The sequence below is a fragment of the Carassius gibelio genome, chromosome B3, assembly GCF_023724105.1.
Source record: "Carassius gibelio isolate Cgi1373 ecotype wild population from Czech Republic chromosome B3, carGib1.2-hapl.c, whole genome shotgun sequence".
In the NCBI taxonomy this organism is placed as follows: domain Eukaryota; kingdom Metazoa; phylum Chordata; class Actinopteri; order Cypriniformes; family Cyprinidae; genus Carassius; species Carassius gibelio.
The window spans coordinates 31,711,424-31,734,243 of NC_068398.1; the positions used below are offsets into that span (position 1 = coordinate 31,711,424).

Here is a 22,820-nt window from a genome sequence, read left to right on the forward strand (position 1 = left end):
GACAATAGGGCAACAGCAGTCTCTCTGTCAAACGCATCCGCGCGAGGTGCACAAGAATCAATATTAGTACATCAAGGCTTGAAGAAAATAACAGAGAGAGCTAAAGAAAAACATTGCTCCTGATGTTCTAGTTATTAACACTGACCACAACGGAATGACAGCGGGGGGTTTGCGCATCATCTGTTCCCTAAAAGGTAGGAACATTGTATTATAACATTAATATAATGTAGCCTATAATAAAGCTGTATATTGATACGCAATGTCGTTTTCATTTGCCATTGCATATCCAGTAAAAAACGAGAGCTGCTGTTTTAAAATGAACATTTGCATAGGCTACTGTTTAGATAATGCAAATGCCTTACTTCCATAATACCTTTCTTTACGTCTATATTCATTATATTTATGATATGTGTTATAATAACACATTGCTTTGTTGATTTGGCACAGTACATGTAAACAGACAACAGCATCCATCTTTTTCTTATTATTGACATGAAGGTCTCAATGAAGCTGAGCCCATCACTATGTAATCTGCATAGAAAGCAATCCACTGAAGAACAATAGACTGCCAAAACACATCTTGAGCTGCTGTTAGGAGGGTTTGACCCAGACTGATGGCATGTCATTCGAGCAGGTTGTCATGTATAGGTGTCAGTTGCATATCAAAGAGAGATGTCTGTTTGTGCATTTATGTATTCTTTTTGTTTTGCACACATGGATAGCCATGCACCTGGACACCCACATGCACCCTCACACAAACCCAAAGGGCTGAAGTGTGCATTCAGTGCACTCATTGAACTGAATGTCTTCACACTGCTTTCATAACAGGTTTTGTCTGGACAGGATTTAGCAGGAGAGATGAGAGCATGTTTATATGCAATCTTCATGAGTAACACTCGGAGGTGTAGGGTTATACCAGGATGGATGTAATGCCAATATATATGTGACATACATAGTTTACCTTTAGCTACCTTTTGAGATTTGACATTGAAGAAGTGCACAATATATACTCATAACTTTTTATTACACACATTTTTTAAAAGTGTTTTTGTTGATGCTGACAAGTTTCGAATGCCCAAAATACACACATTTAATGGCATCAGTCTCTCATTATCTCAGTATTCAGACACACACAGCGCTGTCTTTTGTCTAAATGGGCATTATTTGAATTCCAACATCTGATATTCAAAACTTCAGCAATCTTTTGGAATAGGTCAGGAGTCTAGTCATATATATATATATATATATATATATATATATATATATATATATATATTGTCACGGGGTGAAGAACCACTCGACAAGAGGCACGTGAAATCAAAAGCCCCGGAGGGTGGGTTTATTGAAAAGTGAGGGGTGCCTGGTGAAGTGTCCTGGTCTGCTTTCCGCTGGTTGGTGCTCCCCGTGTGCTCTCCGTGCTCCTCTGTGCCAATCAAGGGGAAAGTGGGTGTCCAGACGTGCTCCAAAGGGTGTGGGCTGTCGGTCACTCGCTGCTTTCTGTGGGGATAGGAGAGAGGGGTTAGTCCAGCTTTGCATTCTCTTTGAGAACCTCTTCTCAGTGCAACATGTGCTGCTTTTCACTGTGCTGGCTGATGGGGAGCAGCTGTGACCGATCAGCCGGTGACGAGGGCGTGCAGGTGTTTTGGTTTGGTTTCCAGGGCGACGCTGATTCCTCTGGGAGTGCTCGTCACATCCCCCCCCCCTAAGTGTCGTTCTGGTCCTGCGAAGACATGTAGAAAGTAGGGGTGAGATTAGGGGAGGGTGGGGAATGACCCCTGACAGACCTGCATAAGCTGTCCAGATCCGGGAGAGGCCATCGGCGTTCGCGTTGGCGGCCCCAGCTCGATGGCGGACTTCGAAGTGGAAGTCCTGGAGCGCTAGGAACCAGCGAGTCACCCTGGCGTTGGTGTCCTTGGCGCGGGCCATCCACTGTAGGGGCGCGTGGTCGGTTACCAGGGTGAACTTGCGGCCCAGGAGGTAGTACCGGAGCTCCAGGACTGCCCACCTGATGGCCAGGGCTTCCTTCTCCACAGCGGCGTATTTCCTCTCGGCGGGGGACAGCTTCCTGCTGATGTAGATGATCGGATGCTCCTCACCTTCCTGAATTTGGGAGAGGACCGCTCCTAGTCCTGTGTCGGAAGCATCCGTCTGCAGCAGGAAGGGGCAGCTAAAGTCCGGGGCGCGGAGTACCGGCGAGGACGTGAGTGCTGCTTTCACCTGGGAGAAGGCTTCTTCCGCCGACGGGGTCCAGCATACTTTCTCCGGCTGCCCCTTCCTGGTCAGGTCTGTCAGGGGGGCGGCTAAAGAGGAGAAGTTGGGGATAAAACAACGATAATAACCCGCCAACCCCAAGAAGGCTCGTACCTGGGTCTTTGTCTCCGGTCTTGGTGCGGCGTGGATGGCCTCAACTTTCTTGTCTTGCGGCCGGATGAGTCCTCGGCCGACTTGATAGCCCAGGTACTTGGCCTCAGAGAGGGCTAGGTGGCATTTTCGGGGGTTGGCGGTAAGTCCAGCCCGCCGGAGCTCCGAGAGCACCCTCCGCAGACGATCCAGATGTTCGTCCCACGCCTCGGAGTGGACCACGACGTCATCCAGGTAGGCGGCCGCGTAAGCTTGGTGAGGCCGCAGGAGGATGTCCATCATCCGCTGGAACGTCGCGGGGGCCCCATGTAGGCCGAAGGGAAGGGTCCGGTACTGCCAGTGGCCACTGGGGGTGGAGAAGGCGGTTTTCGGCTTGGCGGCCTCGGAGAGCGGTACCTGCCAATAGCCCTTGGTTAGGTCTAGGGTGCTGATATACCGGGCCCTTCCTAGCCGGTCCAGCAGTTCGTCCACCCGAGGCATGGGGTACCCGTCGAATTCGGAGACTTCGTTCAGGCGGCGGAAGTCGTTACAAAAGCGGAGGGTGCCATCCGGCTTTGGGACCATTACAATGGGGCTGGACCACGGACTCCGGGATGGTTCTATTACCCCCAACTTTAGCATCTGTTGGACCTCTTCCTCAATAGCCTGCCGACGAGCCTCCGGGACTCGGTAGGGCCGTTGCCTAACGACGACTCCTGGGGGCGTCCGGATATGGTGTTGAAGCACGTTGGTCTGCCCGGGCTGAGAGGAGAACACATCCTGGAACTGACTGACCAGGTGCTGCAGCTCCGTCTTCTGGGCAGCCGAAAGGTGGGGGTTGATATCCACAACCACGGGCTCGGTGAGGCTTAGGGCAGCTACTTGGTCCCGGGTCCCCACCCATTTCTTTAGGAGGTTGACGTGGTAGAGTTGCTCCGCCTGCCGTCGTCCCGGCTGTCTCAGGCGGTAAGTGACCGGTCCAACCCTCTCGACAACCGAGTAGGGCCCCTTCCAGGAGGCCAGAAATTTGCAGGCGGAGCTGGGGACCAGGACCATGACGCGGTCTCCCGGTTGGAACTCCCGTGGCTGGGCTGTCCGGTCATAATGACGTTGCTGCGCTTGTTGGGCCCTGGTGAGGTGTTCCCGGACTAACGGCATCACTCGGTCGATCCGTTCCCTCATTTGCCGGACATGTTCGATGACGGTACGATGCGGGGCCGGCTGCTGCTCCCACGCTTCCCGGGCCACGTCCAAGAGGCCCCGGGGTTGACGGCCAAACAGGAGCTCGAAGGGGGTGAAGCCAGTTGAGGCCTGGGGAACTTCGCGGATCCCGAAGAGCACGTAGGGGATCATGAGGTCCCAATCCCGCTTGTCCTCCGCCGCCACACGTCTGAGCATTTGCTTGAGGGTCTGGTTAAATCTCTCTACGAGGCCATCAGTCTGGGGGTGATAAACAGTGGTCCTCAACTGCTTCACCCGCAGCAGCCGGCAGAGGTCAGCCATTAGCCGGGACATAAAGGGGGTTCCCTGGTCAGACAGGATCTCTGAGGGGAGGCCGACTCGGCTGGCCAGCAGAAACAGCTCCTGGGCGATGGACTTTGCGGTGGCCTTCCGCAGGGGGACTGCTTCTGGGTACCGGGTGGCATAGTCGACGATGACCAGGATGTGCTCATGCCCTCGGGCAGACTTCGGCAACGGCCCCACTATGTCCATTCCAATCCGCTCGAAGGGCACCTCGATGATAGGCAGCGGGATGAGCGGGCTGGGGGGAGGAGTCCGGGGCGACGTGGCCTGACAGGTCGGGCAGGTCTGGCAGAACCGCTTTACCTCGGCGTCCAGGCCCGGCCAATGGAAACGGTCGCGGATGCGTTGGGCAGTATTGGCTGCCGCGAGGTGTCCTGCCATGGGGTGGGAATGGGCCAGCTCCAGAATGGTCTCCGTCTTGGCACGAGGCACAACTAGTAACTTTTTCTCCTCCCCCCTTCGCTGGGCGACACAATACAGCAGGCCATTCTCTACGACAAAATGTGGGAGAGGGTGGGGCCGGGGGAGGACGTCCTCTCCATCCACGACTCGCACCTGGCTCCAACAGTGCTTGAGTCGGTCGTCCTCCCGCTGTTCCTTGGCGAAAGAGCCCCCTCCAGCGGCCTGTTGGTAGACATCATAAAACAGATTAGTAGATTGGGAGGGGGCCTCACCTTCTCTCCCACTGTCGGAGACGAGCAGGGCCGGTCGGCGGCGGGGTCCAGGCGGCCGCCTCGGTCTTCGACGGTTCCCCTTGGGGCTGGCAGGCTGGGTAGCGGCGGACAGCAGCTTCTCGAAGCCGGGCCAATCCCTTCCAAGCAGTACGGCCACCGGCAGGTCCTTCACTAGGCCTACCTCCACTGGCCAGGTGCCTTGGGGGGACGAAATGACCATTTCACGGGCCGGTACTTGACGAGTGTCTCCGTGCACACAGGTAATCGGTAGGAAGTTTTTCCGTCCGCTTCGCGGGGCGCACAGCCGCGCCTGGATGAGGGTGACCGCACTGCCTGAGTCCAGCAGGGCCCGGAACCGTCTTCCATCCACCCTCACATCCGCTTCGGGGGCTCCCGCCGGCACCCGTTGGTGAAGGATGCAGCCTGCCAGCCAGGCTCGCGGAGGCGACGGTGGTTCGGCACTTGGCATGGGCTCATCTCGCGGTGGGGGAACCGTCGGCCTGCTGACGGGTCGCGCGGTGCCTTCGAGCGGGCGTCGCTCCTGGACCACCCTCCGGGGGAATGGCGGCAGCCGGTCCCCTGCCCCGCTGGGATGAACGGCATCCGCCAGCTCGATCGCCTCCACTAGTTCCCGGACGTCACGTGGGTCCCTCATGCCGACGGCCTGTCGGTGGGCGCGTGGTAGTGCGCGCAGGAGGCGATCGACCACCACTCGTTCCGCTACCTGTGTTGGTGTGGGGTTTCCTGCCAACAGCCAGTGCTGGGCGAGGCGGCTGAGTTCGGCTGCCTGGGCACGGGCTGGCACCCGGGGCTTGTATTCCCACTCGTGGAACTGCTGGGCGGCACTTACAGGGGAGAGGCCCAGCCTCGCCAGGATCTCTCGCTTCACTTCGACATAACTGTCGGCACTCGTCAGGGGGAGCGAGAAGTAAGCCCTCTGTGCTTCACCGGTGAGTAGGGGTGCCAGCGCACGCGCCCACTCGTCCTCTGGCCATCCCTCTCGGTGGGCAGTGTTTTCGAAGACCTGAAGGAAGGCTTCCACATCGTCATCGGCCGTCATCTTGGGCAACAGACGGGTGGCTTGTGCCCGAGGCTCAGGTAGCGGAACGCGCTGGGCCGCGGCCGCCCGAACGGCGGCGAGTTCATCCTCCGTCCTGCCCAGGCGAGTGGCGAGGTGTTCCGCTATTTGCTGCTGGCGGATGCTAACCTCAGCGAGGCGTTGTAAGACGTCCTCCATTGCGGGGCCGCGCGTGCCGCCTTCCCTGGTGCTGCTGACAGAAAGCAAAAAAAAATTAGGAGTTGGGGCGGTGACCTTGTCGGTGATTCCTCACTGTTCTGCCCGCATTCTCCACCACTGTCACGGGGTGAAGAACCACTCGACAAGAGGCACGTGAAATCAAAAGCCCCGGAGGGTGGGTTTATTGAAAAGTGAGGGGTGCCTGGTGAAGTGTCCTGGTCTGCTTTCCGCTGGTTGGTGCTCCCCGTGTGCTCTCCGTGCTCCTCTGTGCCAATCAAGGGGAAAGTGGGTGTCCAGACGTGCTCCAAAGGGTGTGGGCTGTCGGTCACTCGCTGCTTTCTGTGGGGATAGGAGAGAGGGGTTAGTCCAGCTTTGCATTCTCTTTGAGAACCTCTTCTCAGTGCAACATGTGCTGCTTTTCACTGTGCTGGCTGATGGGGAACAGCTGTGACCGATCAGCCGGTGACGAGGGCGTGCAGGTGTTTTGGTTTGGTTTCCAGGGCGACGCTGATTCCTCTGGGAGTGCTCGTCACAATATATATATATATATATATATATTATATTTAATAGTCTAGTTTTATTTAATGAGGTTTAATTTGAGGGCCACATTATTTTGGGCAAGTAACCTTGATCAGGCATGCTGCGATGTTTGAATTAAGTGTTTGAAAAAAGTCCTTTTATAGCATTATATGTGCAGACAGTACCAGTTGCAAACCAGTTTGCTTCCACTATCTGACACATTTGCAAATTAAATAATATAGTAAACTCAAATGATGATAAGTTTTTATTTAATAAGAAATAAAAGTCTTTGAATTAGTACATGCCAGGACCTGAATGGATTGTTAAAAGTGTGTGTTTCATATCAGAATGGAGGCAGGTGGCTGGAGCGTCTGGTCTTGGGTTGTAAAAGTAAGGGGCTGTTCAGACAGAATGCATGTTTCCATTCTAATGTGCTACATTTCCACAATTTTCTAGATGGATGCGTATGAGCGTTGCACTTGCATCTTGCGTCTTTTACAGCATCGCACACATGAGCATCACAGTTTCAAGAAGCTGTGTCAAGTTAAAGAATTTAAACTTTTTTACACAATATGACTCATCAATGTCATTTCCAAAACAGGCGTTTCACGTTTTAACATGACACAAACTGCATCCCAAATGGCACATTATGTATGTACTCAGCTATGTAAAATATGAATCTTCAAAGGTTATTTTGTCATTAACCCTCTCAAGGCAGGCGTTGCAGATTTGCAACAGTAAAGTAACTAAAAACCTTATTACTCCAGATACATATTTTATGAATCTGGAGTACTAAAAACTTTACTATAGGTTACTAAATTTACTAAGTGCATTTTTTTTATTTTTGGAATTTTCAGTGTGTGCACACTACTCACACTATTTTTACTACAAAATGTTGATGAACAGTGCACAAGTGTGCGATTTGCGATGTGTTTTGTGTGAATAGAGAAGGTGGCATTTGTGATGTCAAGCTTAAAGAAAAGGTAAAATATATTTTAGATAACACCAGGAACATGCATAAAAAGTAAATATGGTCCATTTTGATTCCATGTTGACTTGAAGCTTGTGCCCTGCCTGTGTGGCCTGACCAGCGGGGAGCGTTGTGCTCATCAATGTCATTTCCAAAACAGGCGTTTCACGTTTTAACATGACACAAACTGCATCCCAAATGACACACTATGTACTTATGTACTCAGCTATGTAAAGTATGAATCTTCGAAGGTTATTTTGTCATTAACCCTCTCAAGGCAGGCGTTGCAGATTTGCAACAGTAAAGTTACTAAAAACCTTATTACTCCAGATACATATTTTATGAATCTGGAGTACTAAAAACTTTACTATAGGTTACTAAATTTACTAAGTTACTAAAACTTAATTTGAGCCTGAGAGGGTTAATAATCAGAGTCTGTTAGCCCTTCCACATTCACAATGTAATTAAAGTTGCGACACTTGAGTGCATGAAGTGTCCAACATTCCACACCTCATTTTTTCAGTTATTTAAGTGCATATTCAAAGTGCATTTTTTTTATTTTTGGGAATTTTCAGTGTGTGCACATTACTTGCACTATTTATACTATAAAACGTTGTTGAACAGTGCACAAGTGTGCGATTTGCAATGTGTTTTGTGTGAATAGTGAATAGAGAAGGTGGCATTTGTGATGTCAAACTTAAAAAAAAGGTAAATTATATCTTAGATAACACCAGGAACATGCATAAAAAGTAAATATGGTCAATTTTGATTCAATGTTGACTTGAAGCTTGTGCCCTGCCTGTGTGGCCTGACCAGCGGGAAGCGTTGTGCTTGCTGTGAAAGCAGCAGAGAGGACGACAGGACCGAGCTTCGAGCCATTGCTGTCTCTGCTGATTTGTCTCCAAGCGTGAACACAAAATGCAGAGACTTGCCAAGCCCACTGCCTTTGAAGTGCTCCATAGCACTGTGAGCAGTGTGTGCGTGTGTGTGTGTGTGTGTGTGTGTGTGTGCAGGACTCAGAACCAACACAACCAGCAAACAGACCAGCACTAACAGGGCTTATGGGGTTTTCTCAAAAGTCTCAGAAAGCTCAGCACTGTCACAGAACACAGTAGAGCGTGCTATTGCAAAGTGTTGGACTAAAAGACTAACAACAAAATGGTTTATAAGAAGTCGAAGGTGCACAATAGGACCTTGGAAGATGCAGCAGGATGTGACTTCAAAGCAACGGATTTAAAATGATTGTTCATCCAAAAAAGAAAGTTCTGTCATCATCCCAGGGTCAATGGGGTCTGGACTTTAAAATATATTTTATTGTGTTTCACAGAAGAAAGTAATGTGCACAGGTTTGGAATGAGACGAGGATGAGTCAATGATGACAAAATCCCTTTATGGATTGGAAAATGAATAGTTGTCCAAGATTCTCTGGACGTTCCAGATGTTCATGAACTCAGCGCTCCCGCTACACGTGATTGGCGTGGTTATTAATGGTAGAGGGATTTGTGCTGCTAAACCACTGGACAGGCTTATATATCTACCCTCCATACGCTGATTACTCCATAACTCCAATGGCAATCTCAATCTTGTTTTAAATCCTGTCTCGTTCTGTTTTCAGTGCAAGATAAATCGTCTTCATTACAGAGACTGATGGCAAAAGGTTTTCTGAAAGCACACAAAGTCCAAACACCATTTCAATTTCCTCCGGTGGTTTATCTGTCTGCTGCTCGATTTCCATGGGAACAGAGTAAATTAAATGCACGCTCTTCCATGCTGCCATACAAACCCAGTCCACTGAGCATTAGCTGTCAATATCTGAGCAGGTTTCTTCTGTATGTTGGAGTGAAAGGGTAATGGCTTTTTCACAAATCAGAACTAGCCTTTAAATAAGAGGTGTGCTTCCTTGTGTTGAATGTGTACTGTTAGTGTACTTCAAATTTAAAAGAATATACATTTCAAAAAATACTAGACTTTCAGATATTATAATAAAATAAAAGGCTATTTTCAGTACACTTTAGTGACTATTTCTTAAAACACACTTAAGTACACTTTTAAAAAGTAATGTCATGTTAAAATTTGTATTAACAAAGCACATTAAACATACTTGATTTTGACTGTAGTGTGTTACTTAATGTTATATTTAAAATAGACTTCATCATTACAATTGTGTAATCACAAATGTATTTTGATACATGACATACAAAGTTTAATAGAAATGACCATTTATAGTTTAGTTTACCATATATGTTTAAATGTAGATAGATCCTGCAGTACACTTTTATAGACAATAGAAGTCATTATTAAAATACACAAAGATGTGCTTAAGTACTGTATGTTAAAATCCACTCTTAACTAATTGCATTTAATATGCTTTTATAATACAGTTTAATTGAATTGCAAGTACCACACACTTGTGTACAGTATACAAAAGTATACAAATTGCATTTAACTTGCACTTAAGTATACTATTTTAAAGTGTATTATTTCTGTAAAAATATACTTAAACACTTCTTGTATAATGGTTTTCACTATTCCAACTAACATTATATAAAGATGAAATAAGCTGTAACATTTTTAATTAAATGTGAGGCATCTGAGTGTGTGTGTGTGTGTGTGTGTGTGTGTGTGTAGGTGTGTGTAGGTGTGTGTGTGTGTTTGTAGGTGTGTGAGTGTGTGTGTGTGTGTGTTGCAATGCAGTTATTCAGAGTGTTGCTAGGTACGTAAGTATAAATATATATAGATCTATATATCTATATATATATACAAGGCTCTATATAGCTTGGATCCCTCTGTCAATATAGATTTTATTTATTTATTTATTTTCTCAGCCATTATATTGTCCACCAGTCAAATCTCAAGTCAGATCGATTCAGAAACTAGCAGCACTCCTCTATCTAACCATCTGCCAACTTGACCTGTCATGTCAAATATTATGTTTAGAGTTTGATTGAATCCTTAATCCTAAATATGAGAAATCGTGATGCTTAAGGTTGTACAGGAGTTTTCATTCTTTCATTGGAAACATTTCTTACAGCTTATACAGCTTTACAGCATACGTAAATATTAAGTGCTAGTGCTCACCTCTGAAGGAGTTAAATGGATATTTACAGTGCGAGTGTTAAGTGTGGTGGCTGTAAGAGCCCATATAGCATTGATTAAGCTGTTTGCTGATGATTATTACCTTTTAATGGCTAAGCACAGGAATTTGGCAGCATTGCTTTCTCTGTAGAAGCTGAGGAGGAGAGCCAGAGAAATAAACAGTGAGCACAAGATGATAAGGAACAGGTCAACAAAGCACTGGGCTCAGCACATTGGCAATGGAGAGCTGCACGGAGAAAACTCTGGTACAACATGCCACATTTACTCAAGAGATGAGAAACCGTGTGGGCTGTTGTCTGTACTGTGTGTCCACTGGAAAGACTTGCTTTGAAAACGACATCCAGCCACTGCTAATTATACTCGTATTATTGCAACACCCTAGCAACTACTAAAACTCTTCAGAAACTGCCTGGCAACCACCTAGTGAATACTTACGAACTATATAGTTGGGAAACAAAATGGTACGACAAAACAGTATGTTCAAATTCATAGTTTTCAGAAAACAGTAGGCGAAAAATAACCGAAAGACAAATACTTCTGCATAAAGTGTGCATTCAGTGGACACTTTACTATCCCATGAGGCCACTGGAGAGAGGGTTTATGAATTGTAGTAAAGTATCGAAACTGATGCTGATAGGTCACATGGCTGTAAAAACATGAAGGTTGTAGTATGTACGAATTTCATTCATACTACACTTAGTAGAACATTCTCTCTCTGTTTTCTAGTTGTGAAGTTCAAATTCTACCTACTCTGACAAGTGATTTCGGATGCTACAGGGGTTTAATTTTAGTTTCAACTGTTCAGTATTTAATTTCGTAAATGCTTTTGATGTTTTCTCTTTGGAGGATGACGATTATACACATATCTGTACCAAACTCTTTTTTTTTATCATATTAAAATTTTTTTTTAGGGATTTGCTTTCTTTACATAATGTGCTTATCACTCTCTTTAAAAATTCAAACAGTGAATTGTTTGTGAACTGAAATTAATTAAGCACTCTATATATTTGTTTTCTGTCAGATCAAGACATTCTTAGAACTTACAGCGTCCTCCTTTCATTTTTGTTGTCAATCGTCCATCCTTGAGATGGGAAGCAGAATGAGCCAGTTTTGTGCAGGGGGTTCAAAGTGTTTGATGAGTAGCCAAAAAAAATCTTTCCTGCAGCTCAATCTCCCTCTCTCTCTCTCTTTCTCTCTCTCTCTCTCTCACACACACACACACACACACACACATACACACACACACACACACACACACACACTCAAACATACAGAGACATCTTCAGATTTCCACAGATGGTGTCACTGAACAGGAAGTGCTGTCATTCTGTCTCATTCGACACATTCTTCTCTATTAATGAGCACTGGCAGGCCTGAAGTGCCATCAGCACTGTAAATTCATTCAGAAATTTCATCAGACAGACTGTTACATTAACAGAAATTCCACCGAGCATTCTTCGAGCAGGCCATTATGAAATTATCTCACGACATTCTAATTTTATACCACAACACTCATGATGCCTTTTATACTGTATTCCCACATATGCTAAAACAACAGATGTTCATATAAATAAGAGTATGCAAACCTACAACTACTACTACTACAAAACTTCGCGAGTTTGCTTATCCAAAAGTGCACAATTACATGCAACTAACCCTGAACCAAACCCTAACCCTATAGTTAAGTACATGTTGATAATTACTATTACTATGTACTTAATTGTATAATTACATTGTAACAAAGACATCTTAGAATCAGGGCAATTGAATATTTTTACCATATTGGAATTATATTGGCCACCGGAAACCTTTCCTAAAAATACTATATTGCTTTAACAATTATACAATAGCTTCAGCAAGCTTCATATTTTAAATATCATTCATGCTTCAGCACAAATGGAATCAGACACTAATGAACAGCACTTTAGACTGCCCTAGTTTTTACTATTTGTTGTGCATTGTTCTACATCCTTTATGAATGATGTTTTGTTCTTACACTTCTCTTGTATTCAGCTCATTTGTTGAATCTACATAGTGCATGTTCGCCAAAAACTATGAAAGGTGTTATGCAACATGCAAGCTAGTTTGCCCTCTATCACCTTTTGGAGAGGTTTCGTGGTGCGGAAGTAAGTAGCCCTATGGAACTATGTGATTTTAGCTTTACAAAGGGGATCGGTCAGGGTGTGTGTGCTCTGGTCTTTTGTTCTGCTCAGTTCCTCTCATACCGTCTCATTTCGGATACAGCCTGTGATGTCGTGCACATGAAAGAGCCTCCACACAACAGAAAGAAGATCAGTGAACTGTAGGATGCACGAGGTTATGTAAGGACTTGTTTAGGAAGCCTCTCAATCTCTGCAACTTTGATGTCAGTGATAAAGTGTCTGTCCAATGCAAACATGTTCCAAATCCCAAGTTGTGGAAATAATTGTATTAGAGTATTTTATCATGTACTTAAAAAAATTGTTCCCTTCTTTTCCACTTTCCTGCCTTTAGATTTCTAAATCAACACTGTTCTCGTGGAAACTGGTCCCTCCGTCTCTGGAATAATGAGCTCCTCATCCCACATGTCCCGTTCCTCCATTGATGTCCTGGAAGAGCTGCAGCTCATCACTGCTGAGAACCTGGAGAAGCTGGACTTTAATAAATACTATGAGGTCATTAGGGAGCTTGGCAAGGGCACCTACGGCAAGGTGGACCTGGTCATCCACAAGATCAGAGGTAGGTTGAAATAGAAGGACAGGATGGCTTGGCTTAATTTGGCTTTGGCCTAAATTGGGTAGCATTGAATTCATTTTGACTGGAAAGAAAGCCTGGCTGATTGGGTGTTCAACAACACGCCAATTGTTCAGTTGATGAAACTACTTTCTAAACCACTTTCAGTGGACAAAAACTCTATTAAAAGTTTTGAATGATATAGTGTATATGTATGCAATTTTGAAGATTGTTAAATCTGTCCCTCACAACCTTTTCATCCATGTAAAATTAAATGTGGTGCATACCCTGACTAGGTCTCGTTGATAGAGTTATATATTTATATCTTGACTATGATTAAGTATTTCAATTCTTTCGCCTGTATTAATTGATGTGTAGGACAAACAATTGGGATATGAAAGAGGTCTCATTTGTGGTTTACTATCCTGTGGGGAATGTTCTCATTAAAGCTGACAAAGAATGTTTGTACACAAACACCAAATCCACCTACACTCACAAACACACACAAGAACACATTTCTCTCCATCCTGTGAAATCATGCATTATTTATCAGTCATCTGTTATGTTTTCAAGATCCTGTAGATTACCGCAGCTCATAGCTATTGTGTGCGCTTTCGCACCAGAGCTTTTGAAATGGACGCGACTCAATCTGACATCGAAGTTTAATGCGTTTATAGTGCAGAAATGGTTTAATGAACCTGAGTCTGCTGAATAGATGGTCTGGCATGCAGTTCGTATGAACTCAAGTATGGTTCGGGCAAACAAACGCAAATACCATTCTCTATGTAGCATTTTGATGGCAACTCCAAATAGACAAATATTTTCAGTAACACAGTTAAACCTATAAATGAATATAGCTTCAGTTGTAAAAACATTCCGCTAGTATCAATGGTTTGCTAACACACACACACACACACACACACACACACACACACACACACAAACTGCAGTTCAAGAACCAAAAGTACAATACAAATACCTGCTGGTGTGGAATAAAACTCAATATCCTTACGTCTCCCGTGAAAAAATAGCTGATGAATCTAGAGAGCCAGTGCTGATGAATGACCAAGTAAGTCTCACTAATCAAGTCACTAATCAAGAAACCTTGTTGGAAAACCAGCAGCCTATTCAACATACAACATACTGAACGATGGTGATGATCATGAAGGCATACCTATAAAAAAAAAAAGAAAAATTAGCCATCTCCCAGTTACAATTTTGGCCTCTTTTAAGATGTCCAAATGTTCAGATTAAGACATTGTTTACAATTTTTTGGGGTGCTTTGGACGTGGAATGATGCTTTTCAGCCTCTAAAGTGCCCCTGTTTGTCTTGTGCATCCTCCAGATTTCAAAGAGATGCAAAACACACCATCTGTCAATATCCAAAATCCCCATTCATCTACTCCTCATTTATTATTCACTGAAGTACCGGCCAATGGCGGCCGTACTAAGAGGATGGATGCCGCAGTGCACTGTGGGGGCAGTTCCAGGAATCCACAAACCTGCTAGCTTCAGCACAACTCATGTGTGCTGTCATAACATTTACATTTGAGGATATCTGCTCCGATACCTGACAGTTATTGCATGTACTGTATATAATGGGATGCCCCTCAGAGGAAGAATGTGTTTACCAGCTAGGATATCTCCCTAGAGGAATAAACTGAATTTGTGTTTGCCATTTTCCATTTGTATTTTGCTTTAAGCGTCCCTCTGATCTTGACGGTTTCATAATGTTTGTGGGAATACTCAGTATTTGTAATTAAATGCTGAAGCCTGGAGGTCACAATCACAGCAGATGTTTCAATCTATATGCCAGTGTAATCATGAAAGTTGCCAAAATTAACTTTTAGCATATATTTGCATTTAAAATGTGCAGTTTGTCTCCTCAGTGTCGTATAATACTTCTATTCTCTATAAATGACCCCTTTCTTTAATACTGCATTTCATGCAAATGTGGGATAATCCTTCATCTGACTTGTGGCTATTACAATGTTCTCTTGCCCGATGGTTGTGTAAAGAGACTAGATGTTTATAGTATCACTAGCATGGACATCTCCTAGCAACGAAACATGCAGATGATAAACAATGCATTTGTTCGGCAGGTGTACTGTTATCAGCTGAGAGAATCATTTACCGTGTTTTGCACACCTGTTCATGTAAACGTTATATTAATATAACAGGTTATCTCATCTTGCAATGTAGTAACGTTGACTCATTGGTGCATTTCATTTGCTTAAAAGTGAATGTTTATCACTAACTGATTTCAGACACCTGAGAGAAAATGAGAGTTGTGGATTTCTGCACAATTTCCCAAGTCAAAAGTCTGAGTTAAAGTGGTGCTAAATCACACGTTCCACTAATTGGTACACAACTGATGATGTGTTACCCTTGTGTGAAGATCTGGTTTTGGCTATTCCTCTTTATATAAATACCTATAAAAACAATAAATGATCCATAATTAATTACATGCAAGTAAGACTAAGCCAAACCCTAACCATATAGTAGGTACATGTAGTTAATTAATTTGATTCAGTACTTAAAAGTTGAGATTGCAATCTGTGCTCACGGTTCTTCGTAAGGTTCCACCTACTGCAGTCCCAGATTGCCTGTCATCAGTCTAAGCAGGTGCAACTGTCAGCTGTGCGTGTTATAATGAAGGTCCTTTGTGAAGGCCTTTATCCTAGCTATACAACTTCTGCTGTGTGTTGTGTTATGTAATAACAAAGCTGGGGGCGGGGGTTCCTATTGCCATTTGACCTTCCTTTCAAGTGCTCAGCAGCTGCTAACCCTCTGCAGTGTGTTATGCAAAGGACCTTCAAAATGTCTTTTTGTTCAAGATGTTGCTAAGACCATGTGAATGACAATCACAGTTTGTGTCTTTTAGGGGTGAGTAAATCTGAAAGATGATGCCTCTCTAATAGACTGGCAGTAAACAAAATATGCTACGACAGTCTCTGTGAACGGATGTTCAGAAAACACTGGAGAAATTGGAGGAATTCGAAAAATAAAAGTACTGATTGTTTTACAAGAGAGAAAAGTGGAATACACATCTCTGCACATGATTATCTAAGTTCTTCCCTATATGCACCAATTACCTTTTAAACATGATTCTGTTTATTGACGGGCTGTGGTTGGACAGCCTCCTGATTCTATTGATGGACGTCATGTGATGCACTAATGCAGGGGTGGACAACATTGGTCCTGGAGAGCCACAGTCCTGCAGAGTTTCACTCCAACCCTAATCAAACACACCTGAAACAGCTAATCATGGGCCCTCTGTGGACCTACGAGATCCACTTTCCTGCAGGGATTAGCTCCAACCTGGATTAAACACACCTTTTTGCAACTTTGTAGTAATTCTGAAGACTATGGCTGTGCTTACACTTGGCATTAACCATGCGATCACCGTGATCCGATCAAGCAGATCGGATCTTCAATCAATCAATCAGAACATGGCACTTTACAGTCGCCAAGATCAGGTGGATAACCAGTCAGATCTGTCTTTCCCCTGCAATATTTAAATAAGTCTGCAGAGAATGGCCCGTGCAAAGTCAACCTGAAGTGTTGGGTTTTCTGTTGAAAAGCATTTTCAGTCGCTGGACATTTTACAAATCAAAGACAAGTGTATGAGTCTAACTAGTGCTCCACACGAGTGTTCTCCGTCTCTCTTCGGACAGTTCGCTAGAAAGGGGACGGGTTTTGCATAACATCCACCTGTGAATGCAGACACCATGGCTGAATTTCGTTTACATTACACTGAGATCCAATCACAGTGTGTCCCCAAATACCTCTGGATCAGGACATGATGATCGAATAACATTCCGATTAAAATGTGCATTTACACTTGTATTTTCAGTGTGTATGCGGACAACATCCGGATAGAGGTGACATGTTAATGCCAAGTGTAAACGCAGCCTCTGATTAGCTTGTTAAAGTGTGTTTGATTAGGGTTGGAGCTTAACCCCACCGGAAAGTGGAACTTAAGATCAAGAGTTGAGGACCTCTGGTCTAAGGGTTACCTGAACGTTATAAGCAGGTGAGTTTTTATCAAGGTCGAAGAAAAACTGCAGGACTGTGGCTCTCCAGGACCAACGTTGACCACTAATGCAATAAAAGGTTTTACTGAAAGGAGTGCTGGTGGGATTAATGACGCTGCATAACACAATGTGTTTACTGCATTTGAACAATGCAATTAATCAAACTAGTGTAGCTAGAAGCATATGCATATGCATGCTTTCATGGCCAAATACTTTCATTAAGCAAAAAAAAAAACATTATTGCAGAAACAACACAAAATAGTAGAACTTGCTTCAGGTTTTCTTGAACCTTTCGAACTTGCTTTAGAATCTGTTGGTCGAAAATTGTAGTTCCCTTGTAAATTGATTTCTCACATTAACACATGACCTGACATTGTCTTGGCGTGACATTTAAAAGAGCATGTTCAGATCTTGCAAGTAGGCCATTAGCTCTGTGTCAGCGACAGAATAATCAGGAATGCATTAAAAGGCCGAGAAATGTCAACCTCTACCTATCTCTTTTTATCACCAGGCACGAAAATGGCCTTGAAATTCTTACGGAAGAAAACCACTAAGCTGAAGAGCTTCCTACGCGAATACAGCATCTCTCTCTACTTGTCGCCCTGTCCTTTCATCATCAACATGTATGGCATTGCCTTCGAAACTGATGAATACTACATCTTCGCTCAAGAGTACGCGCTGGCAGGCGATCTCTTTGACATCATTCCTCCCCAGGTGAGACTACAAGAACTCAGATCTCTACTTAAAAGATATATATTAATATTGTGTTCATTTTTACATATGCTTATGCAGTAGATTGAGTCCTCGAAGAAAACATTAAAATGATTCACATCTAAATTGAAAACTAGGTTGTAACACTTTTGAAGAGTAGTGTAACGTGATCTCTATTATGATTCTGTTGGTTGCTCTGGGCGGTCGAAGTTTCTGCAACACAATATTACGTAACTTATTACACGTTACGCAGTGGTTTCAGAGTGAATGTTCAGTGAGTGGCACTTAAATGTGGACATATTTTTATGTTTTTTTTTTGGTTTTTTTTATTATGTTGATTTAGGTGCATATTGCTGGAGTTCAGAATTGTTTTGGAAAACGTCATACCCGCTACACCAAACTCAACCCTAAACCTACCCGATACTGTCAACAAAATTGAAAGTGATTTAAAAACTCGTTCGCTGATGCAGCCCTGTTGTTTTGTCAAATCGTAGTTTCACTGGAGTGCTTCACTTCACAAGTACAACGCCATATCACGTAAGCCACCGAGCAAACCTACTGCGTCAGAAAACCTATACAATTGAAGCTGTGTATGCGACACTGATGTTCAATAGTATTATTTTTCAAATCTCCCAGTGTATTAGAATATTATAAAGTCATAAAATAATATCGTGCAAGGAATTGTGTGAAAGTTAGGTATAATAAAAACTGACAGTTTTCTGCCTCTTTTGTTCATTTCAACTGAAAATGTGTGTACGTTTCATACATGTACATTTTTTTTTACATTTTGCAGAAACGTAGGCAGAGGCATGCATTTCCAGTGAGCCTGGCTGTTGCTAGGTATTTGCTACAGTGTTTAACCTTATCTGGTTTCCAAACCTCACCAGTACTGTCCCACGAGGCTGATATATTGGTTTCCCACCACAGGCACACCTCTTACTAAATCTGTTCCTTTCAGTGATTGCCTGAGAAGAGCAGCAGCGTATTCAGTTGAGGATGTCCACTGTGTTCATCACACGGGAATAACTGAGGACATTATGTTCCCTGCATACTTTTTGCTGCATTACAGAAAGCCTTCATTTTAGGGTGATCAGGTTTTCTGTTGCAGGGGCTCATTATGCTTCAGATTTGTCTGTCTGTGAGAATTATGATAGCACCTGTTATGTAACCACAAGGTATTTAGTCGTAGTGTCTAATCCCGTTTTCTTTCCGCTCTCCTGTGCGTAGGTTGGACTGCCGGAGAACGTTGCCAAGCGGTGTGTGCACCAGGTGGCGATTGCACTGGATTACCTGCACTGCAAGAAGCTGGTGCATCGTGACATAAAGCCGGAGAACGTCCTCATCTTCGACAAGGAGTGCCGGAAGGTGAAGCTGTCAGACTTTGGCATGACGCGGTGCGCTGGCTCTCCAGTGAAGCGGGTGAGCGGAACCATCCCGTACACGGCTCCAGAACTGTGCGACCCCAGCCGGCAAGAGGGCCTGTGTGTAGACTACAGCACTGATGTGTGGGCTTTCGGCGTACTTCTGTTCTGCATGCTCACTGGGAATTTCCCCTGGGAAAAAGCACTCCCAACTGACGCCTTCTATGAGGAGTTTGTGCGCTGGCAGCATCGGCGGAGGCGAGCCAGCGCGGTGCCTTCACAGTGGCGCCGTTTCACCGACGAGGCCCTCCGCATGTTCCGATGCCTGCTGGCCATCGAGCAGGACCGCCGATGCTCCGTCAAAGAGGTCTTCAACTACTTCAACCACTGCTGGATGCTCGACACGGAGAACGGCAACACGACCCATGTCTCGGGCAGTAACGGCAACAACGGCACGGTGATGAATGGCCGTCAGGCTGAGCTCAGCTCTTCTTCCTCTGAAGAAGATGAGTTGGTGGACCGTTTGAAGCAGCAGAGCTTGTCGCCTGTGTGCGGGGTAGCTAAAAGAGGCATTGTCATGGAGCCAGTGACGGCGCACTACTCCTCTACGTCCACGAACAGCCCTGCTTCCACTGGTGGCTATGAGCGCATTACCCGGGATAACAACGGCAACAATGGTCGAATCCTAGTCACGACACCAATTGAAATATGCGTGTAGACAGGTCACTGCTTCATATTACCTACCATGCACATATATTTGGGATGATGCAAACGCGTCTGAGGAAACGTTGTTTGCTGACGCACAAATGCTCAGCATCCCAAGAAGTGCAGACAGCTTGAAACTGATTTCCTGATGACGAGTATCTCTGAGGGAAGTCTGCAGACTGTGTCTCAACCACGTTTTTCACGTACAATTAGACCAAAACAAAAGCAACTTTAAAAGAATAGAAGAAAAAAAAATTCTCTTTGCGGAAATATGAAGCAATATGTTGAATTTTTGTGAAAACAGTGATTTTGATTTGGAACTTGAGAGGGAAAGAAAACTGCAAAAACATTTCATGTGGAGACTTGGTTTCAGAAGCGCAGTAAGAACTGTGTTGGTATTGTTTCGTGCTTGTGCATAGCTGTGGTCAGTGGATATGACTTTTAAAGCTTATTGGTTACTTTATAAGTGTGTTGTATTATTCATTTCGGTCTTTATTTATTTAATGTTTTAGCATTGCAATGTTAAACTATAATTTGCTGAGAATCTGCACTGCCAAATCTTAGTTTGCTCACTATTAAACCAAAACTGGCAAGAAAAGATCACTTGATTTCAGACGACTGTTAAGGAGGTTTGATGGTAGATTGAAAATCTATTTTTTTCTTAAGTTACATATAGATGCAATCCATATACAGTGTGTAATTCATTTCTGTCAAGGAGATACTTTGCCCTTCTTGCATTCAGAAACAGTTCTTTAAAGGGATATAGGTGTGTAACCACAAAATGCAAGAGTGATTTAGAAATGATGGCTACTGTAAACACGCTTCAAAAACCATTTAGGCACCGTGTGTTCATATACTCATACAGTATGGAATGATACTACATTACATACTTTACATTATTTACTCTTTTTGCATTCTATCTAAACATTATGGATGGAATCCTGAAAGCACATGTATGCCACCGAGATGTCTTTTTGGTTTTCTCTAGAAGATGTCAGTTTTGGATTCTCTTGGAGAAGTTTCTGTTGGATGTTAGTATGAAATTTGGCCTATGTGAGATTTAAATATTTATTTATGAATTTTTGTTAATCAGATGTTTATAGAGAAAAAGTGACGCTTAAAAGAGAATGTTATGCTTTCCAGATTTGCAAAGATCTCGTTCACAGATGTCTTGATGACATACATGTGCTTACTGGGTGAAGGATTTCTCAGGTATACCATACACTGTGTAATATTAAAAAGTCAAGATGAAATCTGAGTCTACCCTGTTTACTTTCCTAATGCATGCATACTTACCAGTGCACATTATTCAAAACTTTTTTTTTCCCAAATAATTTCTGCTACTAAACTGATTTTCTTTTTTGATGTCTTAAAATACTTTCAAACCTTCCCCTCCCACCACTTGTCAAAATAGATCAATTCAGTCTACCGCCTCCTTCATTTTTTTTTCTCACTGAGTATCCTGTTTTACATTAAAGTGTCAAGTGATAGTTATTATTAGTAAAATTATTTGTGAAATGGTTTCAAACACCATTTAATGTTGTCTTTAACACCTAATATGTTGCTTGATGCGTAGGAAGAATCTGTTAAATGAAAATGTCATATTTATGTTTCATGACTAATGGGGCATTGATGTCCAAAAAAAAAAAAAAAATGCTGCTTTGGTCCAAAAAAAAAAAAGAAGAAGAAAAAAAGTCCAGTTGTATATCTGTACAAGATTTTTTATTTGGACTATTAATTACATATAAAAAATGTTGCCAGCTGCTAAAATGTTATACTTTGTGGTTTTATTTAAATTCCAATAAATTGGAATGTACCCTGTTCCACAAAAAGTCTTGCGCAATTAAAAAAAAAAAAAAGTTTTTCATATTTTATTTAATATTTTGTACATTTTATTATGACATTTTGTTCAATTTCATACTCTTGTTTGAAGAAAGGTAGCAAAAGAAGTTAATTTGTCGCAACTGTTTTGATCTTGTGTTGTTAATAGGCAAAACTTAAAGTGTCAACAATGTTTGAAAGGGCATTTTGCATGGGTATAACAGAAGACCAATGTAAGAGAATGGTATCTACTTAGAATTGTGACAATTATTGTGTAGTAATATTTGAATTTAGTGCAAGTTCGCATAACTTCGCAAGTTCAGTCAAAAAGGACAACGTGAAAGGACATAAAGAAAGATTATTTTTCTTCATGTGCAGAACATTGATCTTATATGGCCAGGCAACATCAATGGGGCATTACAAAACATATTGATGTGCTCACACAAAATAACCATGAAGAAACTGAAAGACATTGCAACCCTGCAAAATGTGTGAAGAAAACAAGTCAAATGTGAAAAGTTTTTTGTTAAAACGACAAAAGCAAAAACTGACATTATAATGTGTTTTGTTTTCCAGAAATATTTGCATGAATCAACATTGCTCTGGAGAAACATTGTAGAAATAAACATTCAAATTACTGAAAGATGTGTTTTTTTTTTGTTTTGTTTTTTTTTGTGCTCCGGCAAGATTCAATTTTTTATTTTTTTAAATGCTCCAAATGCAATATCTTTTTCATGCCCTAGTGAACGAGCCAGTGAACGATACATGCCCAAAAATGTTAAACATGGTTAGCTTGCCCTTTTTCCTCACATATTTTTAGTCAAAACCCCTCTTTCTGTATTTATTCCATTAAAGTGTAGAAGTGTATTCTGTTCAAGTACATTTGTCTTTAAGCAGCCATGTCCATGAGAAAAGATATTACCATAAGCAACTACCATAGAAATTAATAGAAATGCTATTGGATATTTTTTTTTATTAAATAAATCAAATAATTAGTTAAATCTACATCCACATTTAAAAATTATAAAATGATGTATTTATTTGTAAATACTCTCTCTTTCTCTGTACACTAACATTTCTGAAAATGTGAAAAAGTTCTATTTATTCTTCTGG

At 43.2% G+C, this 22,820-nt stretch overlaps 1 protein-coding gene across 1 annotated transcript; it reads left to right on the plus strand.

Annotated features, from left to right (window-relative positions):
• On the plus strand, window positions 1-22,350 carry LOC127953148 (serine/threonine-protein kinase SBK1-like). Its single transcript, XM_052552122.1, has 4 exons — window positions 1-194; window positions 12,854-13,078; window positions 17,621-17,823; window positions 19,048-22,350. Exons 2-4 carry the CDS (start codon window positions 12,907-12,909, stop codon window positions 19,897-19,899), a joined length of 1,227 nt encoding a protein of 408 aa, XP_052408082.1. The 5' UTR covers window positions 1-194; window positions 12,854-12,906; the 3' UTR covers window positions 19,900-22,350.
• The last annotated feature ends 470 nt before the right edge of the window (window positions 22,351-22,820 follow it).